At 39.2% G+C, this 25514-nt stretch overlaps 1 protein-coding gene across 1 annotated transcript in view; it reads left to right on the top strand.

Moving 5' to 3' along the window:
- Positions 1 to 4120: 4120 nt before the first annotated feature.
- Positions 4121 to 25514, top strand: part of LOC136173544 (centrosomal protein of 135 kDa-like) — a 36386-nt gene continuing 14992 nt past the window's right edge. The window contains 9 exon segments of the mRNA XM_065943222.1: positions 4121 to 4310; positions 8829 to 9011; positions 9955 to 10122; positions 12478 to 12619; positions 14619 to 14684; positions 14686 to 14701; positions 18265 to 18393; positions 20499 to 20714; positions 23513 to 23578. Coding sequence (XP_065799294.1) covers positions 4121 to 4310; positions 8829 to 9011; positions 9955 to 10122; positions 12478 to 12619; positions 14619 to 14684; positions 14686 to 14701; positions 18265 to 18393; positions 20499 to 20714; positions 23513 to 23578 — 1176 coding nt within the window.

Here is a 25514-nt window from a genome sequence, read left to right as displayed (position 1 = left end):
GTATCTTTAAAATTCCTTTATCATCATTCTAGAAGGATGAAGGAGGGAGGGATAGAGAGAAGGAAGCAATGAGGGAGGGAGGAAGGGAGAGAGGTTAAAGTTAATGTATACGTTTAATCTTCCATCTTTAACTAGAATGATGCAAATTTTTCATCTGAAGATGTGTACCTTGATTCAGTTCTGGAAGATTCTTAGCTATTATCTCTTCAAATCTTGCTTCTCTGCTGAGTTGTTTTTTCTCTTCCTACAGTAACAAGTCACATAAACATAGCAGCTTAAGACAATGCAAATTTATTATCTCATAGTTCTGTAGGTCGGAAGTCCAAGCGGGCTCTGCTGTCAAAAGCAAGGTGTCAGCAGTCTGAGTTTTTACCTGGAGGGAAGAAAACAGAGGAAGAGATCTGCTTCCTCGTCCATCCCAGTTGTCGGCAGGCACTCAGCTCCCCGTTCCTGGGGCTGAGGCTCACGGGTCCCTGCGGGCTGTTAGCCTCCTTCAGCTCTCCTGGGACCCCCGCACTCATCGCATGCACCCACCAGCCTCAGACCCCCAGCAGCTGTCAAGCCCTGTTCACATCTGTTTGCTTTTAAGGGTTTGTGCAAATACATTGGGCCCACCTGAAAAATTCAGGACAATCTGCCTATTCTTAGGCTTTTAACGACCTTAATTACATCTGTAAATTCCCCCCTGCCAAGTAATATAACATATTCATTGGTACCAGAAATTTGGGTGTGGACATCTTTGGAGGAGAGGTCTGCCTGCCATAGCTGCTATTCCCTTCTGTGCCTCTTTAGAGTCTCTCAAGCTAGTATTTGTATTTCTTAATTGTGTTCTAAATGTACTTGTCTGCAAAGAAATGGGTTCTAGGTAAATTCTCTGATTCTTTTAACTATAATCTACATTTCATTCCACTTAATAATGTAAAGTTTTTGATGACTATAATTTTAATTTCCAGATTAAAACTAATTAAATCCAAATCCAGACTGGTTCCCTCTCATATGCATCTGTTCTTGTTTCATTTAACAATTCTTGTTCTTTCTAATGGAAGTTACTTCTTCCGTCTATCTAGACCAGTGGCTCTCAACCGGGAGTGGTTTTGCCTACCAGGGGACAGTCGGCAGTATTTGGAGAGATCTTTGATTGTCACAACTTGGTGGGTGGTACTGGCATCTCGTGGACGGAAGCCAGGAATGCTACTCGACATTTCTACAGCACCTAGGACAGGCCCTCTGAAACAAAGAATTTTTCAGCCCTAAACATCCAAAAGGCCAACGTTGCAAAACTTTGATCCAGATCACCTTACACATATGCATTTTTAAAGCTTCATCAGCCTCTTCCGTCTAGAGAGAATTCATGGGTTTTTGAATTTTTATTTGTTTATTGTTGGCTATGCTGGGTCTTTGCTGCCGCGCAGACTTTTCTCTAGTTGCGGCGAGTGAGGGCTGCTCTCTAGCTGCTGTTTGCGCTTCTCGCTCAGGTGGCTTCTCCTTCTGGGGAGCACGGGCTCCAGGACACGCAGGCTTCAACAGCCAGGCACACGGGCTCAGCGGTTGCATCTCCCAGGCTCCCGAGCACAGGCTCAGCGGTTGTTGCGCGTGGGCTTAGCTGCTCTGGGGTGTGTGGAATCTCCCTGGATCGGGGACTGAACCACGTCTCCTGCCCTGGCAGGCAGATTCTTCACCACTGAGCTACCAGGGAAACCCAAGAATTCATGTTCTGATGTTTTATTGTGTTGGCTTTGTTAGCATCAGATTTCTTGATTGTTTTTGGTTTGCAAGCTCATTTTCAGTGAAAGGTTCTTTTTCTCTGGGGCTTCCCTGGTAGCTCAGCTGGTAAAGAATCCACCTGCAATGCAGGAGACTGACTCCCTCTGGATTCCTGGGTCAGGAAGTTTCCCCAGAGAAGGGATAGGCTGCCCACTCCAGTATTCATGGGCTTCCCTGGTGGCTCAGATGGCAAAGAATCTGCCTGCAATTCAGGTCCCATCTAGCTCTACCTCCTCCTAATTATCAATTTTGAGGGTAGGCCTACCAGGATTGACCCCCAATTCAGGACTCCCGTCCCCTGGTGATTTGGGGAGAGCCCAGAGCAAGCTCAGTTTCTACTTTCTTCTGCTTCCCTAGCCCTGCTGCTCCCCTAAAGCCTAGGACCTGGGTGGCAAACAGCAACAACTTTGGGTGTGCACCGGGGACCCTGACCTCAGTCCAACAGTGAACTTGCTCTGGTCTTCCATGTTACCTGGAGCAAAACTGGCCTATAACTTCAGTATCCCACTTACCTTTTAAAATTTCTTTGACTTTGATTCTTACATTTTCTAACTGCTATGCATTTGGGACAGAGTTATCTGGACTGGATGGCCACTGCATAGTCATTTTGGTGTGATTTAAAAAAAAATATTTGTTGTTCAGGAAAAAAAAAAATGTATTTAAAGGTACATCTTCAAGACTACAAAAGCCATCTACAGAACCTAACTCACTTCCTCTTAGAAATGCCACAAAACAACTTTTAAAGCAGCCGGAAGGCAGACAAGACACAACGGAAACGGCTAAAACAATACATGAATGGGTACAAAGTATTCACAACCCACAAAGCAGTCAGGTAACATGCAAAGACAATACCTTTTCAGAATGAAAGTCCTACTTGCCAGAGCAGTAATCAGAAAGGAGAAAATGAGCTCGTCTCTGATCATCTAGAAGTTTTCACGCAAGAAATAGAATTCTACAATTTGACCATGTGTTTTCGGTTTATGAACAAACTCTCTAAACCGAGTTGATTTGGATTTAATTCCATTCACAAATGTTTATTGCGGTTAGTGCCAGAGAAACATAACTGAGTAAAATAATCTCTGACTTCAAGAATTCACAACTGGGGACGGCAGGGAGAGACATACAAACAAATAATTACGTTTTGACGGGATGAGTTGTAACTCACGGGATCAAAACATCATGCTGTTATATCATCATAGCGGACTGAGTATTTTATAAGGGTCTACACATCTGGGCATGGGTGTGGGAGCAACAGTTAACTGTGTTAGGGGGCTGACACGGAAAGTTGCAATTGCGCCTGTCGTTGGAGATCAGGCGAAGGCGTCCCCCGAACGGGTGAAGGCAGGCTAATCCGCGGCAGGGACCAGGGCTGGGCGGGATTTTGACCCCGCGCCGAGAAGGTCAAGCAAGGCGCGCGATCGACTTGGAGGACTCCTACCGCCGGCAGCCGCTGAGGTTAGGGGCTCGCCGGCCGCCAGGGGGCGCCGCGGCCTCGCGCCGTGCGGGCCGTTGCGTTTCCGGGCACCGGGGCCCAGCGCCGCCATCCCGGTCGGGCGCGTCCCCGCTGCGCGCGGCGAAAGGTCGGCCGCTCCCGTTACCGAGGCAACCGCGGCACCTCCTCCGCGCCGGCCCTGATCGTCTCTCCGCGCCATTTTCAAACTGTCCCAGCGCTGGAGCCGGTGTCTGGGCGGAAGGAGCCAGCGAGGGAGGCGAGGCGCGAGGGGAGATGCGACCGCAGGCGGAGGGAGCGGCGGCCGGGGCTGCGGCTGAGCGCGGCGCGGGGCGGGAGGGCTGGGCAGGGCGGCGCCTCCGCCTCCAGGGCCGTCCCCGCGGGCCGGGCCCGGCAGCTGCCGGGAGGGAGGCCGCGCGGCCTCGGGAGGAAGCGGGCCCCGGGCGGCCGGGGCGCGGAGCCCTGTCGCCTCGCCGCGGACACCCCCTTCCCTTCAGCGCCCGACCGCGGAACTGCGGCCCGGAGGTCGGCCTGGGGTTGCCAGGGCTCCCGGTTCCTCCGGCCCCGCTCGCCGCGCGTCTGTGCGGTTCCAGCAGATCCGCCTCCTACCGACTGATGGGTTGATTTAAAAGTTAAAACACCCTTTCGTATAAGAATCATACAGGCTCTTTGTAAAACAAAAGTGCCCCAAAGCCTAGGACGAGTCATTTATTAACCTTTGTCCGGCACCTTAGTAAACATCCCCTCTTCCACTCTCTACTGTTTTTAGTTCAGTGAGGGAGGATTCGCGAGATAACCTAGTTAATGATGGTTTGGGGTGTTTTGGTTTTCTAGCCCTTGTGCATATTTATTATATACACAGGAGATTATACACACACATGCACAGGATACTTTTGTAAAAATAAGATGCACCGGCTTTCAGACGTGAGCTCCCTAAAGTTAAGGAAGTGGCTGGTTCCAAACACGTACGCGTGGAGGACCTCCAAACCTTCCCTTTTGTGTTGTTCTGCTGGAAAACTTTCAGTATGGCCGCAGTGTTCGGATGATGTAGACGGGCGCGTTGTGTTGGTGGTGAAGGACAGCAGCCCATGCTTGGGTGGGGAAAGCCTAGTGTGTTTTTGTCCTTCCTGAGAGGATTTTAATCTTTTTCATCTGTCGTATGTGTTGATGATTTTTCTTTTTTAGTACTTACTCATATTGTCTCTCAGAAGGATGTGAGGATGTATTCTTTCTGGGTAACCAAAGTTGATACCAGACGAAAAGGAGGCATGTATGAATTGTGAGGCCCTGCTGGTTCTTGTTCTGACAGGTGCACTTCTGACTTCTTCAGGACTTTTTCTAGAACACCTGCATCAGTCAGGTCCCTCTTGTGGAAGGAACCTAGAAAGAACCTAGCATAGAATGGGGACGTCATTCAGAGAAAAGGCTAACGAGAATGTGGAGAGGGAGAGATTTGTAGGAAGGAGTTATCAAGGAGTAGTCCTCACTTAGGAGTCATCTAGTAAGTTATCAAGGAGTAGTACTCACTTAGGAGTCACCTAGTAAGTTATCAAGGAGTAGTCCTCACTTAGGAGTCACCTAGTAAGTTATCAAGGAGTAGTACTCACTTAGGAGTCACCTAGTAAGTTATCAAGGAGTAGTACTCACTTAGGAGTCATCTAGTAAGTTATCAAGGAGTAGTACTCACTTAGGAGTCACCTAGTAAGTTATCAAGGAGTAGTACTCACTTAGGAGTCATCTAGTAAGTTATCAAGGAGTAGTACTCACTTAGGAGTCACCTAGTAAGTTATCAAGGAGTAGTACTCACTTAGGAGTCACCTAGTAAGTTATCAAGGAGTAGTCCTCACTTAGGAGTCACCTAGTAAGTTATCAAGGAGTAGTACTCACTTAGGAGTCACCTAGTAAGTTATCAAGTAGTAGTACTCACTTAGGAGTCATCTAGTAAGTTATCAAGGAGTAGTACTCACTTAGGAGTCACCTAGTAAGTTATCAAGGAGTAGTACTCACTTAGGAGTCACCTAGTAAGTTATCAAGGAGTAGTCCTCACTTAGGAGTCACCTAGTAAGTTATCAAGGAGTAGTCCTCACTTAGGAGTCACCTAGTAAGTTATCAAGGAGTAGTACTCACTTAGGAGTCATCTAGTACGTTGAGGCGGCATAATGCAGAAACCTGAGCGCTGGGTCAGGACTCAGGAGACCTGACTGCCCACCTGCTTGGTGACCTTGTGATTTAGAAAAAGTTCCTGTCTCTAGGCAGCCTTTCCTCATCTTTGAATGTGGAGGGTGTCCTTGACCCTTTTTCCCTCATAGTAGTTGTGAGGATCCAATTTTGCATATATCCATATCCATGCATGTTTTATATAAATTGTGAAAAGCAATACAGATGTAAAACAAAAATATTGAGTACTAGGACCACATTTACCTGGCAAAGGTTAGAAAAGAGAGCATGTTTTTTTTAAAGAAGTGATCTTTGGATAACTCCATTTTAGGGCAGTTTGATAGATGATATATTCATAGATATTTAAAAAGACAAGGATAAAAAGATGTCCAGAGTTACTTACATGTTGGGGTCTTTCTTTTTTAATCTCAGTAAACTTTACATATGCTATTTGAAAAGCTTTGATAAATGTATACATTGGTGTGATGTCTGTCCCCATTGCCACAATATTTTCATTACCTGAGAAAACTCCCTCATGCCCTTCCAGTCAGGCTCCAACTACCCCCATCACCCTAGGTGACAGCTGTTATGATTTCTATGTACATGGTTTAATTTTGCCTGTTTTGAACTTCATATAATCATGGCTTCTATTGCTCAGATGTTTTTAAATTCATCCATACTGTTGACAGGTACCAGTTCTGTTTTATTCTTGAGTGATATTACATTGTTTAAGTATAGTGTCCTTATCCTTCTTCTGTATAGGTTGTTTCCAGTTTGAAGCTATCATGAATAAAGATGCTTCAAATATTCTTGTAGAGTCTCTTTATAGATGTTTATTTTCATGTTCTTGAGTAAGTACCTTGGAGTAGAATTACACAGTCATAGGCTAGAAGTATGTTTAAATTTATGAGAAACTGCCACACTTTTTAATTTATTTTTAATTGGGGGATAATTGCTTTACGAGTTGTGTTGGCTTTGCTGTACTACAGCGTGACTCAGTTATGAGGACTTATATATCCTGTCCCTCTTGAGCCTCCCTCCCACAAACTTTTTCCACAGTGATTTCACACTCCGGTAGCAATATGAAAATTCCTGTTACTCCAAGTCCTTGAAGACATTTAGTATTGTACCTTCAATTTTAGCCATTCTAGTATGAACAAAATTATATTTCATTGTGGTTTTAATTTGTATTTCTCTGATGTCTAGTGGTGTTAAGCATCTTTTCATATGATTATTCTCATTTAAATATCTTTTGCAAATCTTAGCCTTGCATTTCTTATTGGGTTATCTTTATTATTGAATTGTAAGGGTTCTTTCTGTATTTTGTATACAAATCCTTTGTTAGATATTATGCATATGTTTCTCCTACTCTTCTAAGTTTTTGTTTTGTCAAATAAAAGGATATATTTTGATAAGCAGACATTTTTAATTTGAAGAAATCCAATTTATCAAGTTTCTCTTTTATATTTAAAAGAAAAACTTAAAAGAGGCTTCTCTAAGTATTCTCTGCCTGTCTCAGGTTTGAAAAAATATTCTTCTTTCTTTTGTCTAGAGGTTTTATTGTTTTAACTTCTGTGTATTAAGTTTATGAGGGGATATTTATTTTAATGCAGCAACATGGATATCTTTAGCATTGGATTTAAATAAATCTAAATATTCTAGAGAGCTGTCTGCCTGAAAAGAAATAAAAAAAAATAATTGCTTCATAATAAAAGAATCCTTTTTTAAAACATTAAACAATAATAATAACTGATAATAGAATGATGTTTCACTCTTTTCTTATAGGATTTTAATTTTTGGAAGTGAATAAACCTAGTTTGGAACACAAGATGACTACAGCTGCAGAAAGAAAGTATCTTAATATTAGGAAAAGATTGGATCCGTTGGGATACCGCCAGACTTTGACAGTGGACTGTTTACCTTTGGTGGAGAAACTTTTCAGGTAAAGATGGGAACACTACTGCAAACTTGTGTGACCCTGAATCCCCTTTATCTAGTTTCTTGTTGAGCTTTGTGCTTTAGTACAGAAATGGGTAGACTTTTAAAGTCCTTAAATCGTCTGAAGCTTCTCTCTTCTCCACGTCGCAAAACTCCAGGGTCACCGTGCAGTCTATACTGTTTAGAGTAAATGTTTCTGAGGGTTTTGTCTGTGAGTAAAATACAGTTTTTAATGTGATTTTCTGATCTAGTTAGGAGTTCTGTAGCTGCTTTATTCACTGGTTTTTATTTTATTGAAATGCAGTTGACATGATATTATGTTAGTCACTGGTCTCTAATTGCTACGCATTTATAATGCCGATCTAAGGTGGTTGATCATGACTTTAGCTGTGAACATGTTAATTTAGCTGAAAGATTCTTTGTGATTTTTATTCTTTTCCACATGAATCTTATTACTGTGATTTGAGACTAATTAGAGCAGAGAAATGGTCTAGGAAGTTTTTGCAGTAGGACTATAAGTGATAATGATGAAAAGAAGAGAGTGGATGAAAGATACTTTGTGGTCTCTAGTATGGCCTCCAGAATCCTTCATGATCTAGTTCTAGGTCAGCAATTCAGAATTATAGGGTGGGAGTATGTTTAACTTTCCAAGAAACTGACACACATTTTCCCCAGTGATTTTACATTCCCTTCATCTTCCCTGCACCAACCACCTAAGCTCCTGAAAACATGTTCGCTCTCGCCCTTGGTCTCTCCATGTGCTGTTCTGTCTGCCTGTAAAGTCTCTTTCTCCTCTCCTTCCTGCTTTGTCTTTACGCTCAGTTAGCTGTATGGCCTGCAGCTCTCTGTCACATATACTGCACGTTACCTTAGCTGTTATTGTTGTTGGAAATTTGTTTTACCTTCCCATTAGAATGCAGACTTCCAAGAAACTAGAGACTGACTGTTTCACCGCCATACCTAGGACAGGCTGAACACAAGGTCGGCACTGAAATATTTATTGAGTTTATCACATAGTACCGTAACTTTTGACAAATTGTTAGTAGGATATAAGCTCCATGTCAGTGGGTTCCTTACCATGTTCCCTGCCCAGTAAATGTTGATGTAGTGAATATTCTGTTCATCTGTGTTCTTAGAGGTAGGTAACTGATCCATGTTTGTTGCATCCCTGACACTTAACATGTAGCAGGCATTCAGTAAATGTTAAATGACCAAGTAAGATTCACAGATTCCACAGGATCAGGTGACTAATTAGACATGGGGGGTGAGTGAGATCAGGTTTAAAGATGGTTCTGCCTATATGTATATGTTTTATAACTTAATTACGACAGGAAAGTTTTGAGACCTTCTTAGTACCTTGAAAGACCTCTAGTGTTTGTTTTTGTATGTTTGATTTTCGATTTGATAGCATGTTAGTATTAACATTTAAGTCCTTTTAGAAGTCTGCTTTTAGTTATTAAAAGTTAATAGAATGTTTCCTTGTATTTGCATTTTCCATTCTTTAATGTTGGTGATCTAGTTCATACAACAGAAAGTCTTCGGAAATCAAAATTATCTGCTGTGAAAGCTGAAAAAGAGAGTGCCAATTTTGATTTTGTATTGGAACCTTATAAACTTGAAAATGCAAGGTTGAGTAAAGAAAATAATGAATTATACCTGGAATTAATGAAACTGAGAGAACAATCAGGTCAACATATTAAAGGTAAATTTTTGTGACTTTTGAAATTTTTGCCCTTTTCATTTTATATGTGGGAAATCCTACTCTACCTTTGAAACTATTGATTAGAAAATGTGATAGTCTTCCTACTGATAGTTCCTGAAATATTGTAGGGTGTGTTGAAGAATTTCCACAAGAAAAATAAATTTGCATTCCACAACTATATTCATCTTCACTGAATGTGGATTACATTTTTAGAATTAAAATTGCTGTAATGGTTGTGGTGTGCGCTCAGTTGTGTTTGACTCTTTGTGAACCTGTGAACTGTAACCCACCAATCTCCTCTGTCCATGGAATTTTCCAGGCAAGAATACTGGAGTGGGTTGCCTTTTACTTCACCAGGGGATCTTCCCAACCCAGGGATTGAACCCGCATCTCTTGTGTCTCCTGCATTGGCAGGCAGATTCTTTACCAACTGTGGCATCTGGGAAGCCCAGAAGTTGCTGTAGAAAATATTAAATGCTGGTACTGAAGAAAAATTTCCTTGTAACAACTTCTGTGTTTCTGAGAAAAAGTTGTGTGTCTATTGTTCTGATTCTTTTATACCCTGTTTTTGACCTGGAAGATAGAATGATTTCAGAGGTACTAGGCAAAGGGTAAATTATGTGGCTAACTTATTATAAAATCTTCTTGTATTTAGTAGAAAGCCCTGGCTAATGCTTGGCATGAATTGATAATCCCTTAGCTTCATATCCAATTTACTGGATCAAAAGCTCATATTAGTCTCATCACAGAAGAAAAATATAATTCCTTTTTGTGCTTAGTGACTTGTTTGCAGTTTTGTTAATCGTGGTAGAAAAGTTACAACCTTCTAACAAAGCATATAAGAATCAGGTGGAGCCTTTCAAATTATTGTGATTATTTTGTTTTATGAAATGGGAGAACTTCTTGATGTATAAAATGCTCTTTAAATCTTTTTCATTTTAAGAGTTGAAAACCACATTGAAAAAGTGCGCACATGAAACAGCTGATCTGAAATTTCTAAATAATCAATATATTCATAAACTCAAACTTATGGAGAAAGAAAGTAAAGCTAAGAATGGAAAAATTCAACAGCTTCAAGAAAAGAGTTTGCAAGCTGTAGTTCAAACTCCAGGTGAATCTGTTCCCTCTCAAAACAAATTATATACATCTAATCTTTTAAAGATGTTAAAACTGTTGACTGAAATGGGACTTTGGGTATTCATGCTTTAGACTTTAGTATTTGAAAAAATGTATTTGGATAGTCACAGAACCTTTAAAATTGATTTCTGGAGACCCAGCTTATATTCTATACATGTGCTTAGAAACTTATATAACAGTAAACTTCTTAGGTGTAAGTAGTCTATCCTCAGTGCCTAGGGTTTTCTTTCATTATTAATTTGAATTCTTTTTTCTATTATTATTATCATCATTATTAATTATAAAAATAATTCATACTCTAAAGACTTTGAAAATGATATACTTTGTTATTTCTTAGTTTATTTTAGTCTTCTTAGCCTAATGCTCAGTAGTTATCAGAGAAGGAAAAAGAAATGATGGGGCATATGCAGCGTTAGTGGTTGTCCAGGCTCAAAGTTGATGGAAGAACCCCCAGTAGTAGTAACCAGACCATGGAGGTGTCTGAACCATGAGATTAAGGTCACGGAAGTAAATGAGGGGAAGGGAGGTGCTGAATTATGAGACTTGGTAGAGACTGAGGGATTAAAGAACACGGCGAGGACCAGCAGTAATTTGGTCAGAATGAAGGCTGCCTCAGAAGAGAGCTGAAGATCTGGAAGCTGGCTCAGTTCTGTCTGGTAACACAGTCCAGGCTTAATCATGTTACTCTGTGCCTGGAGCTGAGTGAAGAGGAGACTCTAAGAACTGAAGAATTGCAAACTGGGAGGCCAGGATCAGGGAGGAATCCGTGGCAGAAAATAAGCTGGGAGAGCGAGGACCCTGAGCCAAGGGCAGAAGAGATGCCGAAATGTGGGGGAACATCTCAGAAGAAACTAAAAGATTAAGAAAACTAAAAAAGGAGGATAATTAGATTTTCTGAGAAAAGAGTGGGCCTAAATCAAGGGTGATTTAGAGGTGTAATCTCTAAAATTTAGGGATGGATAAATTTAGTAAACTTGGGATGTAGAGGAATTTCCAAATTTCTGTTTGAAGTGAATGAGTGGATGAATGAGGATATTAATACTATTTCTTTCTCTTTTTTTTTTTTGGCTGCACCATGGGGCATGTGGGATGTTAGTTCCTTAACCAGGGATCAAACCTGCGCCCCTAGTGTTAACCACAAGACCACCAAGGATGTCCTGGTACTATTTCTTAAGATAGGGAATATGGAAAACAGAACAGAAGTCCACCGTCTACAAAGGGTTTGTTGAATATGTTTTATCCACAGGACATTCACATTGAAACTCCTAGTATGCAGTGGAATATGTAGATCTGTCCTCAGAAATATGGTCCTAGATGGAGAGTCACATTTGGAAATCATTGGAATATCCTGAGAACTGATGCTTTGACTGTGGTAGGAGTTACTAGTGAGATTATGTAGATTGGAAAGAGAGGAGAACCAAAGACAGACCCTAGGAAATTGTCTTTTAAGGCACAGATGGAAGAAGAGGGTCTCTGAGAGAAACTGAGAAGGACCAGCCGAGGAGGAAAACCAGGAGATGAGGGAAGAAGAAAGTGGTTTGCATGTTCAGGTGTGTAACTACAAGCAGGTCACCTAAATACTCTTGACCTGATTTCTTCATCCTCAAAACAAGAGGGTAGGAGTATAGAAAACTTGTTAGGATTCTGAGGAAGACAGAGTTATGGGTTGTGTTTGTTCTTTGTGAGGTTCAGTTAGTTTTTCAAGTACGTGTCTAATCTTGACCAGGTACTGGAAAAGCTGAATTATCCTTGTGGTTTGGACCAACATGGGATATATCTAGCCATTAAAAGAAATTACTCCTGCTGGTTTTAAGGATAATTAAGAAAATTCCCCATTAATTCAGGATACATATTCTGCTATATACTGATTTTGATTCTTAAAGTTTCAGTTATCTTCTCCTTTGGCCTTGCTTAATAAACATGTTTATTTTAGTTATCATTGCCTTGAAGCTTCTCATTTGACAGTTTTCTGCTGGCGATGACTTCTTGGGCTCTGTTATGTACCACAAGGCACACTCAACTTTTAATCTTGCCAGAGTTTGGTCCCCATCTCATGAAGGGACAGATTAAATCTGGGCATATATACCAAGCATGCAGAAAATAAAGGTTGCTTTCTAACCATGTGTTGTTGAGGTTTGCAGAAATGAGTTGTTCAGTTAAAGATCAGGTAGGTATTTATATGTAAGGGAGAAAACATTTGACCTGGCTCTTATGTAATAAGACCCAGAGACATAGTTTATAACAAAAAGGCTAGCCTTCTGAACTATTTAATTCTAAGACAGTGTTTTGTTTTCAGTTTTTTGAAATACACATTTGCTTTTTTTTTTAGGTGGCAAGAAAAGAAATATTGCTTTCAGGCGCCAGCGCATGCAGATTGATGAACCAGTCCCTCCCTCTGAAATCAGTTCATATCCGGTTCCTCAGCCGGATGGCCCTTACATCGCAGACCTCCTGCACGTGGCTGATGACAGGTGCATTAAAGAATCCTCTGTTGGCTTTAGTTACCTCATCACTTGGTTAGCCCTAAGTTTCTTGATAGTAGGGTTTTGTCTTCTTAACTAGCCTATCTCTGGTGTGTAGCATAGAACTTTGCATAAGCATCCAGTAAATGCTTTCTGAATATATTCTGAATATTGAAGGTTTTCACTTGTTTTGAAATTTGATTTCAAGTAAATCATATATCTGAGGTTTCTGTCCATATTTGCTTTGAAACAGTTTAGTGCCACCTAGAGCCTATTTCAGTAGAGTTGCTTTGACATTCAGCTTTATCACCCAAGTAAATCTTCCACAGATTCTCTGTTAGTTGAGATTTTTCTCAAATGCCAGTAGCATGAGTAGACTTGTAACTGGCTGTGAAAGTCTTGCTTCATGATTCTCTAGCTCTGTATGTTGGTGTTTCCTTAACTTGGAATCAGGTGTAAATTCTATTTTAATTATAATTTCAATAAACTCTTTGGAAAAGGCTATGTAAGTGTTCTCGGGCTGTAAAGATGCAACTTTTGAGAAACTTACAACCCGGTAAGAAGGTGAGACAAGGGGAAATACACAGAATGCCATTAAGAACATGTTAGAAGGTGCAGAGGAGCAGGAGAGCGCGAGTGACAGCCTCTCAGGTCTCGGCTGCAGACGCGGTTTAGGTGCAGAACACACTAGTGGGAATGGCTAGTGCAGCCGGCTTTTTACTTGTAGATCATGTAGACAATATGAGAGAGTTTTCTACTTTATTATTAATGTCTGTAGCAATTTAAAAAAAGGACATTGATTGGGGGACTAATTAGGGTCTTCAGCTCAGTTATTCTCACACAATGTTATGTACCTGTATTTATACACTTACTTGACTTTACCCATGAAATATTTTGTGTTTTTCTGGTACTTATAAATTAGGACTTAGACAATATGTTAGTATTATTTACCGAGTTTTAGACGGCTCCATATGTATTCGATTCAATGGACATGAACTTGGGCAAATTCTGGGAGATGGTGAGGAACAGTGAGGCCTGGGATGCTGCAGTCCATGGGGTCGCAAAGAGTTGGACACAGCTTAGTAACTGAACAACAACATGTGTATCTTTTCTGTCTCTTTCTTTGCCTTAGCATTCTTCTTTTCTATCAAGCCATGGTAGGTAGCATCAGTCTCTTGATTATCTTACTTGTTTCACTTTGCACATGCACTGTGTTCAGTCACTCATGCGTGTGTGGGTGCGGTTGCGTGCGTGCTGCGCTCCTGCTCCTAGGTTAGTGGGCGGTGTTGGCTCTGGTAGTACTAGCAGCAGGTACACGCAGTGTTCAGTGGTGCTGTGCCGACCCTATGGAAAATCTCTCTCAAAATTAAACCTGGCTTCAGGCTTTATTTTTCCAGTATGAAAATGATTATGTCCTGTTTTGTTAATGCTTGGCAAAGTTTGATGTAGTACAGTACATTTAGGCATTCATACAATTCAGATGATTTAGACAAATCTTGATTCTCTTGGAATTAACAAGTTCCAGGAAAGAGTAGGTTTTTTTTTGCTGTAGGTACCTGGAAAATTTGTATTTCTTAGTATTTTTCTTCTCTCTAAGATTGCAAGATAATTTGTTAGAAAATACAGGGTCATGTGGGGTCAGAAAACATTTAGTCCCTTATTTCACTTAATAGTATTGTGAGTTTTAGATTTGATGCTTAGTTCCCTGAACCTAAGAATTGGCAACAGTACCCAGAAGAATTTGTCTTAAGACTCAAAATGCAGTAGGAGACATAATGATTCTGAGTTTCAGATTATTTACCACTCAGTTTTGTATCTGTTCTTATAAAATTAAATCTCTAAGATAATGTACTCTGTGCTGTGGCCTGGGAACCCTTTGGCCCAGCACCTCCTACCTCACTGAGAAACAAAAAGTTCAGGGTTTTTAAAAGAAGGCATCTAATTTCACTTTTGTAATTTTGTATTTCTTATCAAAAATATATTGAAATTACTTATAAATATGTTTCAGAATTCAAGAACTTCAACAGGAAGTGTGCCAGTTACAAGAGAAGTTAGCAGTGATGGAAAGTGGACTGAGATTATAACAAGCAGGTAGGATTTTTTATTTATCTAGTTGGGATTGAGGTGAGTGCGCTGTGACTGTAAATAGAATTGGGTTATGTTTAATATTTCTGATACCTGAGTTTTTAATACAGCTTTTCTTTTTAGTAAATTCGTTAATAGAATTAATAGATGGAATGGCTTAGATGGCTTCAGAGCCTTCAGTTCATTCCCTGCACTATGCATTGAGGTGAGTAGTAGTTTGTTTTTTTTTTAAGGTGAGTCATATATCTCCCCAAATATTATGACCATATTAACTGTTTCCATCTCAAGAGATATTTTATTGAAGTGTATTATGCTTTATGATAGTCTTTTTAAAAACTTGTTTTACCCTTTCTGTAGATTTTATCATTTTGAGTATGTCTTTGAAAGTTACTCTTCCGAGTGGCCATGCTTGTTGAATGTTTTCTCTAAAAGCACTGGTGCTCTGTAAAGAAACAAGGGAGTGAACAGATTTGGGGTTACGTGAAAACTTTCTCTATAAGTACTGGTGCCCCATAAGATGGTTTTCTAAAGAAGCAAGGGAGTAAATAGACTCGGGGTTACATGAAAACTTTGAACAACCTTTGTTCTTTTATACTTTCCTTTTGTGTCTTGGATAAATTCTGATTTGGGTAATTATAGGCTTTCTTTCTTAATATGCTTACTGAAGTTTAAATCAGGTAGCACGTTTTTCATATTCTGCACATAACTACGTTTTTTTGGAGTAAAGAAATCTGCACATACCAGTATAGATATAACCTGTGTATTGGTATAAGTGTTAAGTTTATAAAGTACTTTGAAGATCACTTGGATAGATGGAGTTAAAAGGAATTGTAGTAATGTCATCCAAAAAACTTACTTTATGGAGAGATGTTGAACATATCAAATATGCATATGAGATGAATATTAATTGATATTTTTCAATTTATATTCAGTCATTCTTTCATCACATTTTTTTTCTAAGTACTTTATGAACATAAACTGATCAGTCTTTATTGTCTCCATGAGGTGGCTGAGGCGTTTGAAGAAAATAGCCTGACCGTTCTGATTGAAATCACCAATTTCATGTGGTTATCAGTCTTGATTGAGTCTGCTCTATCAGTTTTTTTTTTTTTTTGGTGGGAGTTTGTTCTGTTCTCAGCATATATTCCAGATTTTACTGTTCTCTTCAAGCTCTTTCCATGGCCTGTAACACCCTCCTTCTTAGGACATCATCTTCTTTTTCATTTTCCTATCTCTGCCTTTAAAATGAGCAATATTCACAGGTTCTCCTTAAGACTTAATGGGTAGGATGGTATTCTTCCTGTTTTGTGTGCTTGGCCCCATTCCCTCTCTTCTCCTTAGGATATTGCTTTAATCAGTTATTCTTTAGCAAACTTATATGGCCATTTTAATGAGTATACATTTTTTCAGTACTGTGAGGAGATGCTTTTATCATCATCACTAATACCCCTTAAAAAATCTTTTAATTACCTTTCCCCTCTTGCTAACTAAGGCCTTCTTCTCCCTCATGCCTACTTCTCTGAAAGTGAAAGTGAAGTTGCTCAGTCATGTCCGACTCTTTGTGACCCCATCGTGTCTGACTCTTTGCGACCCCACGGATGGTAGCCTACCAGGCTCCGCGGTCCTTGGGATTTTCCAGGCAAGAATACTGGAGTGGGCTGCCATTTCCTTCTCCAGGGGATCTTCCCAACCCAGGGATCGAACCCGGGTCTCCTGCATTGCAGACAGATGCTTTACCGTCTGAGCCAGTCTAAAGGGTGTCTTATTCTTCTTTCTCTACTTCTTCACTTCCTGTTCACTTCTTAACCTTCTGTTGGCCTCTGTCCCCCACTGTATAAGTTGGTCTAGTTACTGTTACCATTGACATTAGTTGCCGCATCCGGAAGGATACTTTAAGTCTTCATTTTCCTGACTCACTCTGCAGTATTTGACATTATTGATCATTTCTCTTTGAAACTCTTCTGTGGCTTCATTTTCTTTTTGTTTTCCTTTTCTTGCCTTTTTTTTTTTAGCCTCTTATAATATCGTCTTTGCTCTTTTGTCTGCCTCCTCCCTAAAATATCACCAAACCCCAGGATTCTTTGACTTCTCCTCTCCATGTTTTCTCAGATAGTCTCATCTACTCTCTTAGTTTATTACCTGAATATTGGTGACTCCCCAGCCTCTCAGGCTGACACTTCTCTGCTGAGTTCTGTTCTAATATGCCCAGCTTGACACTGGCATTTCCATTTGGATGAAGGCTGTGTGTTCACATATGCCTAGTGCTGAACTTTCAACTTCTGTCTCACATTCGTTTCTCCTTCTATATGCTCAACTTTGGTTGGAAGCTTCAGCATCCACCCAAGCCAGCATTCTGGAGTCTTTATACGTCTCATTCTCTGCCTGTCACATACCACTTGCCGAGTTCTATCAGTTCTTAAACTTACATATTCTGTTCTGTCCTGTCCCACTGTTTCTTAGGCTCTAATCATCTCTCATATGTTCCTACAGTAGGTCTCCTTGCTTCTGGCCCTATTCTTATCACATTCACCCTTTAGTCCTGAGTAATATTTCTCCCTAGTGAAGTATACAGAGCTTATCATAATTAGTTCCTGCCTAATTCTTTGGCCTCATCTCCAACTGTTAATTCCCCTTGCGTGTTGTAATTCAGTCACACTGAGTCACTTCTGCTCCTTTAAACATAGCGTGTTGCCTGTGCTTCTTTGTCACTGCCTAGAATATCCCTCCTTTCTTCTCTGCCTGGCATATTTTATAACTTTTTTGGACTTATTTGTTCCCTTGACTATTTTGGTACTATATACCTATTTCTATTATTGTATCATTGAACAACATATTAAAGCAATTATTGGTTTACTTTATTGCTTTTCCTGTAAAGCTGTGTGTTCCTGAAAGTAAGGGATCATGTTTTATTCATATTTGTATATTTAGAACTATGCTCAATAATTGTTTGTTAAATTGAATACTTGGTTTTTGTTTTCAATTTTTTTTTTGAAAACCAAAGTTTGAAAGTGTGTGTGTTTTTGTAGATTCTTGCATGTGAATTCATGGTTGGTAGGGATGTTTTTGATTGTATGTCTGTTTTTTTCTACATAATAGATAGTAAAGCAAATTCATTCCGGCCTTATATCCTTTTTAATAATGAGTTTCAATAGCAAATCACTTTCCTTTTTGTTTTATATTCATTTGTTTATCTCCCATTTATTTCACCAGGCACTGAAGTAGTTCAAACTCAGTTCCGGGACTTAGTTTCTTTTTGTATAAACATTGCCTAATCTTAGAGGAGGGAAAAAACAAAACATAAAATTAGAAAGAATCTCTTCAATAAAAATACTTATGAAACCTGTGTTGACAATTCTTAGGTTGAGATTTTCTGTGTATATTTTTGCTCTGCTTAAATGGATCTCATAATACCATTTATGTGTCAGTAACATATATGAATGCTAATCTTTTGTGTACATTGTGGGACATAAGAAAAATGGAAGTATATTCAAATAAACATTTGTGCAGTGTTAATCATTTCAGTTCAAAACCATATCTTTAAAAATGATAGCACAACTTTATGTTTTCAGATTGAACTTAGAGAACGAGAGATAGAACGACTGTCGATTGCATTGGATGGGGGTCGCTCCTCTGATATCCTTTCTCTGGAGACTAGAAATAAAGCCAATGAAAAGCTTATTGCTCATTTTAATATTCAGGTAACGACTTTTATGATTATTTCACTGAGCGTATAAAGTTGTAAGTGTTTTTAACAGTCTTTGGGTTTGTAAAGGTGGAAGGGTTTTTTATTTGGGTATTATCTACAGCAGAAAAAATTACATAGAGTCAGAGTATCCAAAATTGGGTACAGCTGTTGAAAAATCCTGTTTTTATATTTAATGAGGTGTAGGAATTGATAATACCACAGTATTAGGTGTTTAAAAGAAGAGAATAAACTACAGGTAAAAAGTAATCCTCAATTTGCTTTAAAAATTGTATATGTACTTTCAGAGAGAGAAAACACTAGAACTACGCCAAAATACACTAATAAAGGTTTATCTTTGTGTGGTGAGATAGTCTTCTTTATGATTTTCTCCATTTTCAAAATTTTTATTTCTTTTATAATATTACAAATATTATTTTTAAAAATAAATATAAAAAGTAAACATAGTTTTTATTTAACTATGTAGTAGTTTGCCTTGCCATGCGTTTGACCTAAGAGTGAAAGAACAAGAGATTTCTTGAAACATGACAAATGGCCTTTAGAAATTTTTTTTTAACTGAAGCACAGCTGAGTCACTGTGTGTTACTCTCTGGCGTGCAGCAAGTGACTCAGTTATCCGTATTGTGTCAGTGTTGTTTTTCATATTCTTTTCCGTTGTGGCTCTTCGTTTTTAACTGCACTGGGTCTCCTGTGCTGCACGTGGGCTTTGGTTCCCACGGCCGGGGCGACTGTAGGCAGCGCACAGGCGTCTTGCGGAGGCGGCTTCTCTTCTTGCCAAGCTTGAGCTCCAGGGCCCAGTCTTTAGCAGTTGCAGCGGGCGGGCTCGGGAGTTGCATTTTTCAGGCTTAGTTGCCCCGTGGCCTGCGGGATCCTAGTTTCTGGATGAGGGTTGCGCTAGTGTCCCCTGCTTTGGCAGCTGGGATTCCTAACTACTGGACCACTAGGGAAGTCCTTCCATTATGTTTTATTACATGTTATTGAATATAGTTCCCTGTGCTATATGGTAGGACCTTGTGTATTTTATATACAACAGTTTGTATCTGCTGATCCCAGACTCCTAATTTATCCCTCCCCAATCCCCTCTCCCCTTTGGTACCCATAAATTTGTTTTCTGTGTCTTCGAGTCTGTTTCTGCTTTGTAAGTAAGTTCATTTGTATTTTTTTATTCCACACATAAGGGATATCACCTGGTATTTGTCTTCTTTCTGACTTCATTTAGTGTGATAATCTCTAGGTTTGCCCATGTGTCTGTAAATGGCTTTATTCCCTTCTTTTTATGGCTGAATAATACTCTTGTGCGCACACACACACACACACACACACACACACACACACACACACACACACACACACACACACACTACATCATCTTTATCCATTCACCTGTCAAGGACATTAGGTTGTTTCCATAGGATCTTTAGAAATATAGATATCACTGCTGCCTGGACTGCAGCCAGAGTAGATTAAGTCCCAAATATTAGCATAGCTCTTGAGCAGTGCTGTTCAGTAGAAATAGGGTATGAGCCACATATGTCATTTAAAATTTCCTAGTAGTCTGATTAAAAAAAGTAAAAACAAGTGAAATTAATTTTAATAGTGTATCTACTTACATATATCCAAAATGTTATCATTTCAACATGTAGTTGGTGTTGTCAGATATCTTTGGCATATTGTACTATTTTTTTGTACTGAGTCTTTGGACTCCTCTTTGTATTTATAGCACACCTCTGGACTAGCCACATTTTAAGTGCTCAGCAGCCATATGCAGATGCTAGTGGCTACTGTATGGGACCGCACTCCAGACTAATATCATCATAGTGGTAATCTTGTCATATATTTAGAACTCTATATTGGGAAAAGGCTCACACAAATTTCTTACTTATCCTTTCCTTCCATGCTTGAAAACTGAAGACATATATATATTTTTACAAAACCACTCATCAGCAGTTTTACAAATCAAAACTATAAATTTGAAAATGTAGAATAGCTGGAGTTTTAAGTTTCAGTATTTTAAAAAACACAGTGTTTTGAAGTATTTTGAAAGTTCAGTATTTGATAATTTTCCGATTTATTGATTTATGAATTAGAAATTCCATTTAGGTTGACTTTCTTCAGCAAGCTAATAAAGACCTGGAAAAGCATATACAAGAGCTTATGGAAACCAAGGAAACAGTAACATCTGAAGTTGTTAATTTAAGTAACAAAAATGAAAAACTCTGCCAGGAATTAACTGAAATAGACCAGTTAGCACAGCAGTTGGAAAGACATAAAGAAGAAGTGCTCAAGACTGCCGACAAAGAACTTGAGGAAGCAAAGGTACGTCTCAGCTGTGGGGGCGCTCGTTAATTCTCCTGGAGTGGAGTGAGCTTGAGTTCTTTTGATATCCCATCCAGGTCTTTTGGTTTGTTTTGTAATTCAAGCTTTTTTAAAGTGTTATTTACATGCTCTAAATGTTGGCACTTTCTCCAGTTGTTCACTCGTCTTTCTGAAGCACATCTATTCTTATGGCAATTCTCCAGATTCCTTCCTCTTTTCACTCAAGATTTTCATCTGTCATTTCTCTGCATTATGAGCAGGCTTCTGAAGTTTGTCCTCTAGGTCATTATGTGCTCATGAACCCTTTAAAGGTATTTTTTGAAACTGTATATGTCCTTGTACATTTTTAAGTTGGTAGCTAACATTTTTCATCTTTAAATAGATGCAAAGGATGTAATTTCTAATCAGTTGTAAACATTGATCTCTTAAAGTTGTCATATTGTTCTTATAAATATAGCCAGTAGAATCCAAATGACCCTTCTTGAAATCCCCACAAAATTGTATCTTATTGTAACATATTTTATGCTTGAATATCTTTTTATGATAACTATCAAATGTCTGTGCAATTAAAAACACACATGAATTGAAATTTTTTTAATTTAAAAATGTCCTGTGATTGTAAGGTTCAGAATGTTAGCATTTTCCTGTAAAAAGTGTTATCATTATAATTATTAGTAGTCAATGGATCAAAGTGACAGATGTAGCACAAATGTTGGTACTTATCAGCTAAAAAAGTAAAATTGTACTGAAAAGACATCTTTTAGTAAGATATAATGGGAGAAAATAGCATCTTAATAAAAGGCTTTGACCAGCCCCAACATTTCAGGTGTTGTCTGGTACTTCAGAAGTTTTTTATATGTAGAGATATAGTATGAAATTAGAAGCTTGCTTTTCTTTTGAAAAGTGGGCAAAAGGCAATTGTGGGAGGGTAGATGAGAAAGAAGAATTCACATGATACCTAGACCACAGGTTTTCAGGTAGATAATTTTTAAGAAGGATATTTGCAAATTAGGAATCCAGATATTGATTTTGTAAAACTGTATGTATATGATAGTTTTGCATAATACTTGGATAATCTTTATATTATCCCAAGTATGAGTATAACCTATTGATAGTTTTAAGGTCACTACTTTACATCAAACTAAAATGAATTAATCTTATACAGTGTCATCTCCATTAATTAGTAGAACAGAAAGAAACTGCGTCAATAAAGGCCATATGTGAAAAGCCCACAGCTAACATCATACCCAGTGGTGAAATACTGAAACCTTTCCCTCTAAGATGAGAAACAAGACTAGGATGTCTATTCTCTCTACTTCTGTTCAACATAGTACTGGAAGTCTTGACCAGAGGAATTAGGCAAGAAAAAGAAGTAAAAGGCATTCAAATTGGAAATAAAGAAGTAAAATTTTGTTTCCAGATGAGATGATATTATGTACAGAAAACCCTAAAGATGCCAATAAAAAAAAAAGAACTAATAAATTCAGCAAACTTGCAGGATACAAAATCATTGCATAGGAATCTGGATGCATTTCTATATTAAAATCCAAAAAGAAAATTAAGAAAATAATCCTGTTTATAGTAGCGTCAAAAAGAATGAAGATCTTAGGGATAAACTTAACCAAGGAGGCAAAAGACTTATATACTGAAAACTATAGAACACTGCTGAAAGAATTTAGAGACAGAAATAAATGGAAAGATATCCTATGTTCATGGATTGGAAGACTTTATTGTTTGAATGTCCCCACTACCCAAAATAATCTGCAGATTCAGTGTGATCCCTCTCCAAATCCCAGGGATAGTTTTTTTTACAAAAATAGGAAAAAATCCAAAAATTCATATGGATCTCAAGGGACCCAGAATAGCCAAAACAACCTTGAAAATGAAGAAAACATAATTAGTGCAATTTTTAAAAATTGTTTATTTTACCAGTCTTAGTTGGCACGTGGGATCAAGTTCCCTGACCAGGGATCAAACCTGGGCCCCCTGTGTTGGGAGCATGGAGTCTTAGCCATTGAACCACCAGGGAAGTCTCGATTAGTACAGTTTTAATTTTGCTTTTGTGACTTTGGTTTCTTTGCAGTATTTCTGTTATCTCATTGCTCTCCTTTTCTACTTTCTTTGCATATTCTCTCATGTGTGCACAACATACTGAACAGTTTCACATGTCACATGGGCAGTAGTTGAGAATGACAACTTGGCTGAGTAAAAGATTCCTGTTAGGTCATAATATTTTAACCTTGGCATTCAGCACTCTTAGTTGCCATTTAGAGGATCCAGGTTGATCGTCTCCTGGATGAGGGCATGGCAGCCCTCTTCAGTATTCTTGCCTGGAGAATTCAATGGACAGAGGAGCATGGTGGGCTGCAGTCCTCGGGGTAGCCAAGAGTTGGACACAGCTGAGCACTGAGCACAAGCCCAGGTTGATAGTAGTGGGTGGTGGAAAAGCAAATAGGGTAGGAAAGTCAGGAAATGACAGGGCCGTAAGAGGAATTCTAAACATCAAGGCTTGAGGAAAGTCCTACAAGTACACAGACAGAAGATTTTCAAGTGGCTCTCTTGTTGCACGTGTTACAAATAGGTCCCTATAAGCATTCAGGATACCAGAAATTAAAGAGAAAGCTAAACTTTGCGTCCTCTTCATGGAAACTGAGGCCTAGAGCTGGCTGAAGCTTTGGCTCTCACTGATGGCAGGGAACATGAATTACTCAAAAATGACTTGGCCTCATCTTCACTGTCACCTAGCATTAAGTATTCTTGACTTTTAGGTATGTACCTAATAAGCTTTTCATTCCTAGAAAGAGATTAAAAAAAACCTTTCTGAAATGTGGAATCTTCAAGAAACAATGGGAAAACTTCAACTGGTGAGTAGGTTTTGTATTGAATTGCTAGAATTTTCATTAAAAATTTTATGTTTTATTTTACATTTTTTTGCTAAATATAATTTACCTATCATATTTACTGTTTTAAGTGTACAGCGGTTTTGGTATAGATACAAAGTAGTACAGCCATCACTACTAATTCCAGGACATTTTAATCACTCCAGAAAGAAACCTCGTACCCATTAGCAGTCAATCCTCGTTTTCCTCTGCTCAACCTCTGACAGTTGCTAATCTGCTTTCTGTCTCTGTAATCTATAATTTGCCTATTCTAGATATTCTATGTAAATGAAATTATACAATATGTAAACCTTTTATGTGTGATTTACACTTAACCCATTGTTTTCAATGTTCATGCATATCATAGCATGTATCATTACTTCTTTTTTATGGCCAGTAATATCCCATTGTATTATATATTTGGTTTTTTATATTATTTTTATTTATTTTTATATTATTATTTTATATTTATATTATTTATATTTCTAGAAATTAAAAAAAGTTTATTGGAATAGAGTTGATTTACAATGTTGTGTTAGTTTTAGATACACAGCAAAGTGAGTCAGTTATAATATACATATATTCACTCTTTTTTACAGATTCTTTTATGTATAGAGGCCATTACAAGAGTATTCAGTAGAGTTCCTTGAGCTATACAGGGGGTCCTTGTTAATTTCCTATTTTACATATAGCAGTGTGTATATACAGGGGGTCCTTGTTAACTTCCTGTTTTACATACAGCAGTGTGTACATACAGGGGTCCTCACTAACTTCCTGGTTTACATACAGCAGTGTGCACATACAGGGGGTCCTCATTAACTTCCTGGTTTATATACAGCAGTGTGCACATACAGGGGGTCCTCATTAACTTCCTGGTTTATATACAGCAGTGTGCACATACAGGGGGTCCTCATTAACTTCCTGGTTTATATACAGCAGTGTGCACATACAGGGGTCCTCATTAACTTCCTGGTTTACATACAGCAGTGTGCACATACAGGGGGTCCTCACTAACTTCCTGGTTTATATACAGCAGTGTGCACATACAGGGGTCCTCACTAACTTCCTGGTTTACATACAGCAGTGTGCACATACAGGGGTCCTCACTAACTTCCTGGTTTACATACAGCAGTGTGCACATACAGGGGGTCCTCATTAACTTCCTGGTTTATATACAGCAGTGTGCACATACAGGGGGTCCTCATTAACTTCCTGGTTTATATACAGCAGTGTGCACATACAGGGGTCCTCATTAACTTCCTGGTTTATATACAGCAGTGTGTACATACAGGGGGTCCTCATTAACTCCCTGGTTTATATACAGCAGTGTGCACATACAGGGGTCCTCATTAACTTCCTGGTTTACATACAGCAGTGTGCACATACAGGGGGTCCTCATTAACTTCCTGGTTTATATACAGCAGTGTGCACATAGAGGCTGTCCTCATTAACTTCCTGGTTTACATACAGCAGTGTGCACATACAGGGGGTCCTCATTAACTTCCTGGTTTACATACAGCAGTGTGCACATACAGGGGGTCCTCATTAACTTCCTGGTTTATATACAGCAGTGTGCACATACAGGGGTCCTCACTAACTTCCTGTTTTACATACAGCAGTGTGCACATACAGGGGTCCTCATTAACTTCCTGGTTTACATACAGCAGTGTGCACATACAGGGGGTCCTCATTAACTTCCTGTTTTACATACAGCAGTGTGCACATACAGGGGGTCCTCATTAACTTCCTGGTTTACATACAGCAGTGTGCACATACAGGGGTCCTCACTAACTTCCTGGTTTACATACAGCAGTGTGTACATACAGGGGGTCCTCACACACTTCCTGGTTTACGTACAGCAGTGTGTATATACAGGGGTCCTCACTAACTTCCTGGTTTACACACATCAGTGTGCATGTGT

Source organism: Muntiacus reevesi, chromosome 8, assembly GCF_963930625.1.
Source record: "Muntiacus reevesi chromosome 8, mMunRee1.1, whole genome shotgun sequence".
NCBI classification, from domain to species: Eukaryota; Metazoa; Chordata; class Mammalia; order Artiodactyla; family Cervidae; genus Muntiacus; species Muntiacus reevesi.
This window is presented reverse-complemented; position numbering and strand designations above follow the sequence as displayed.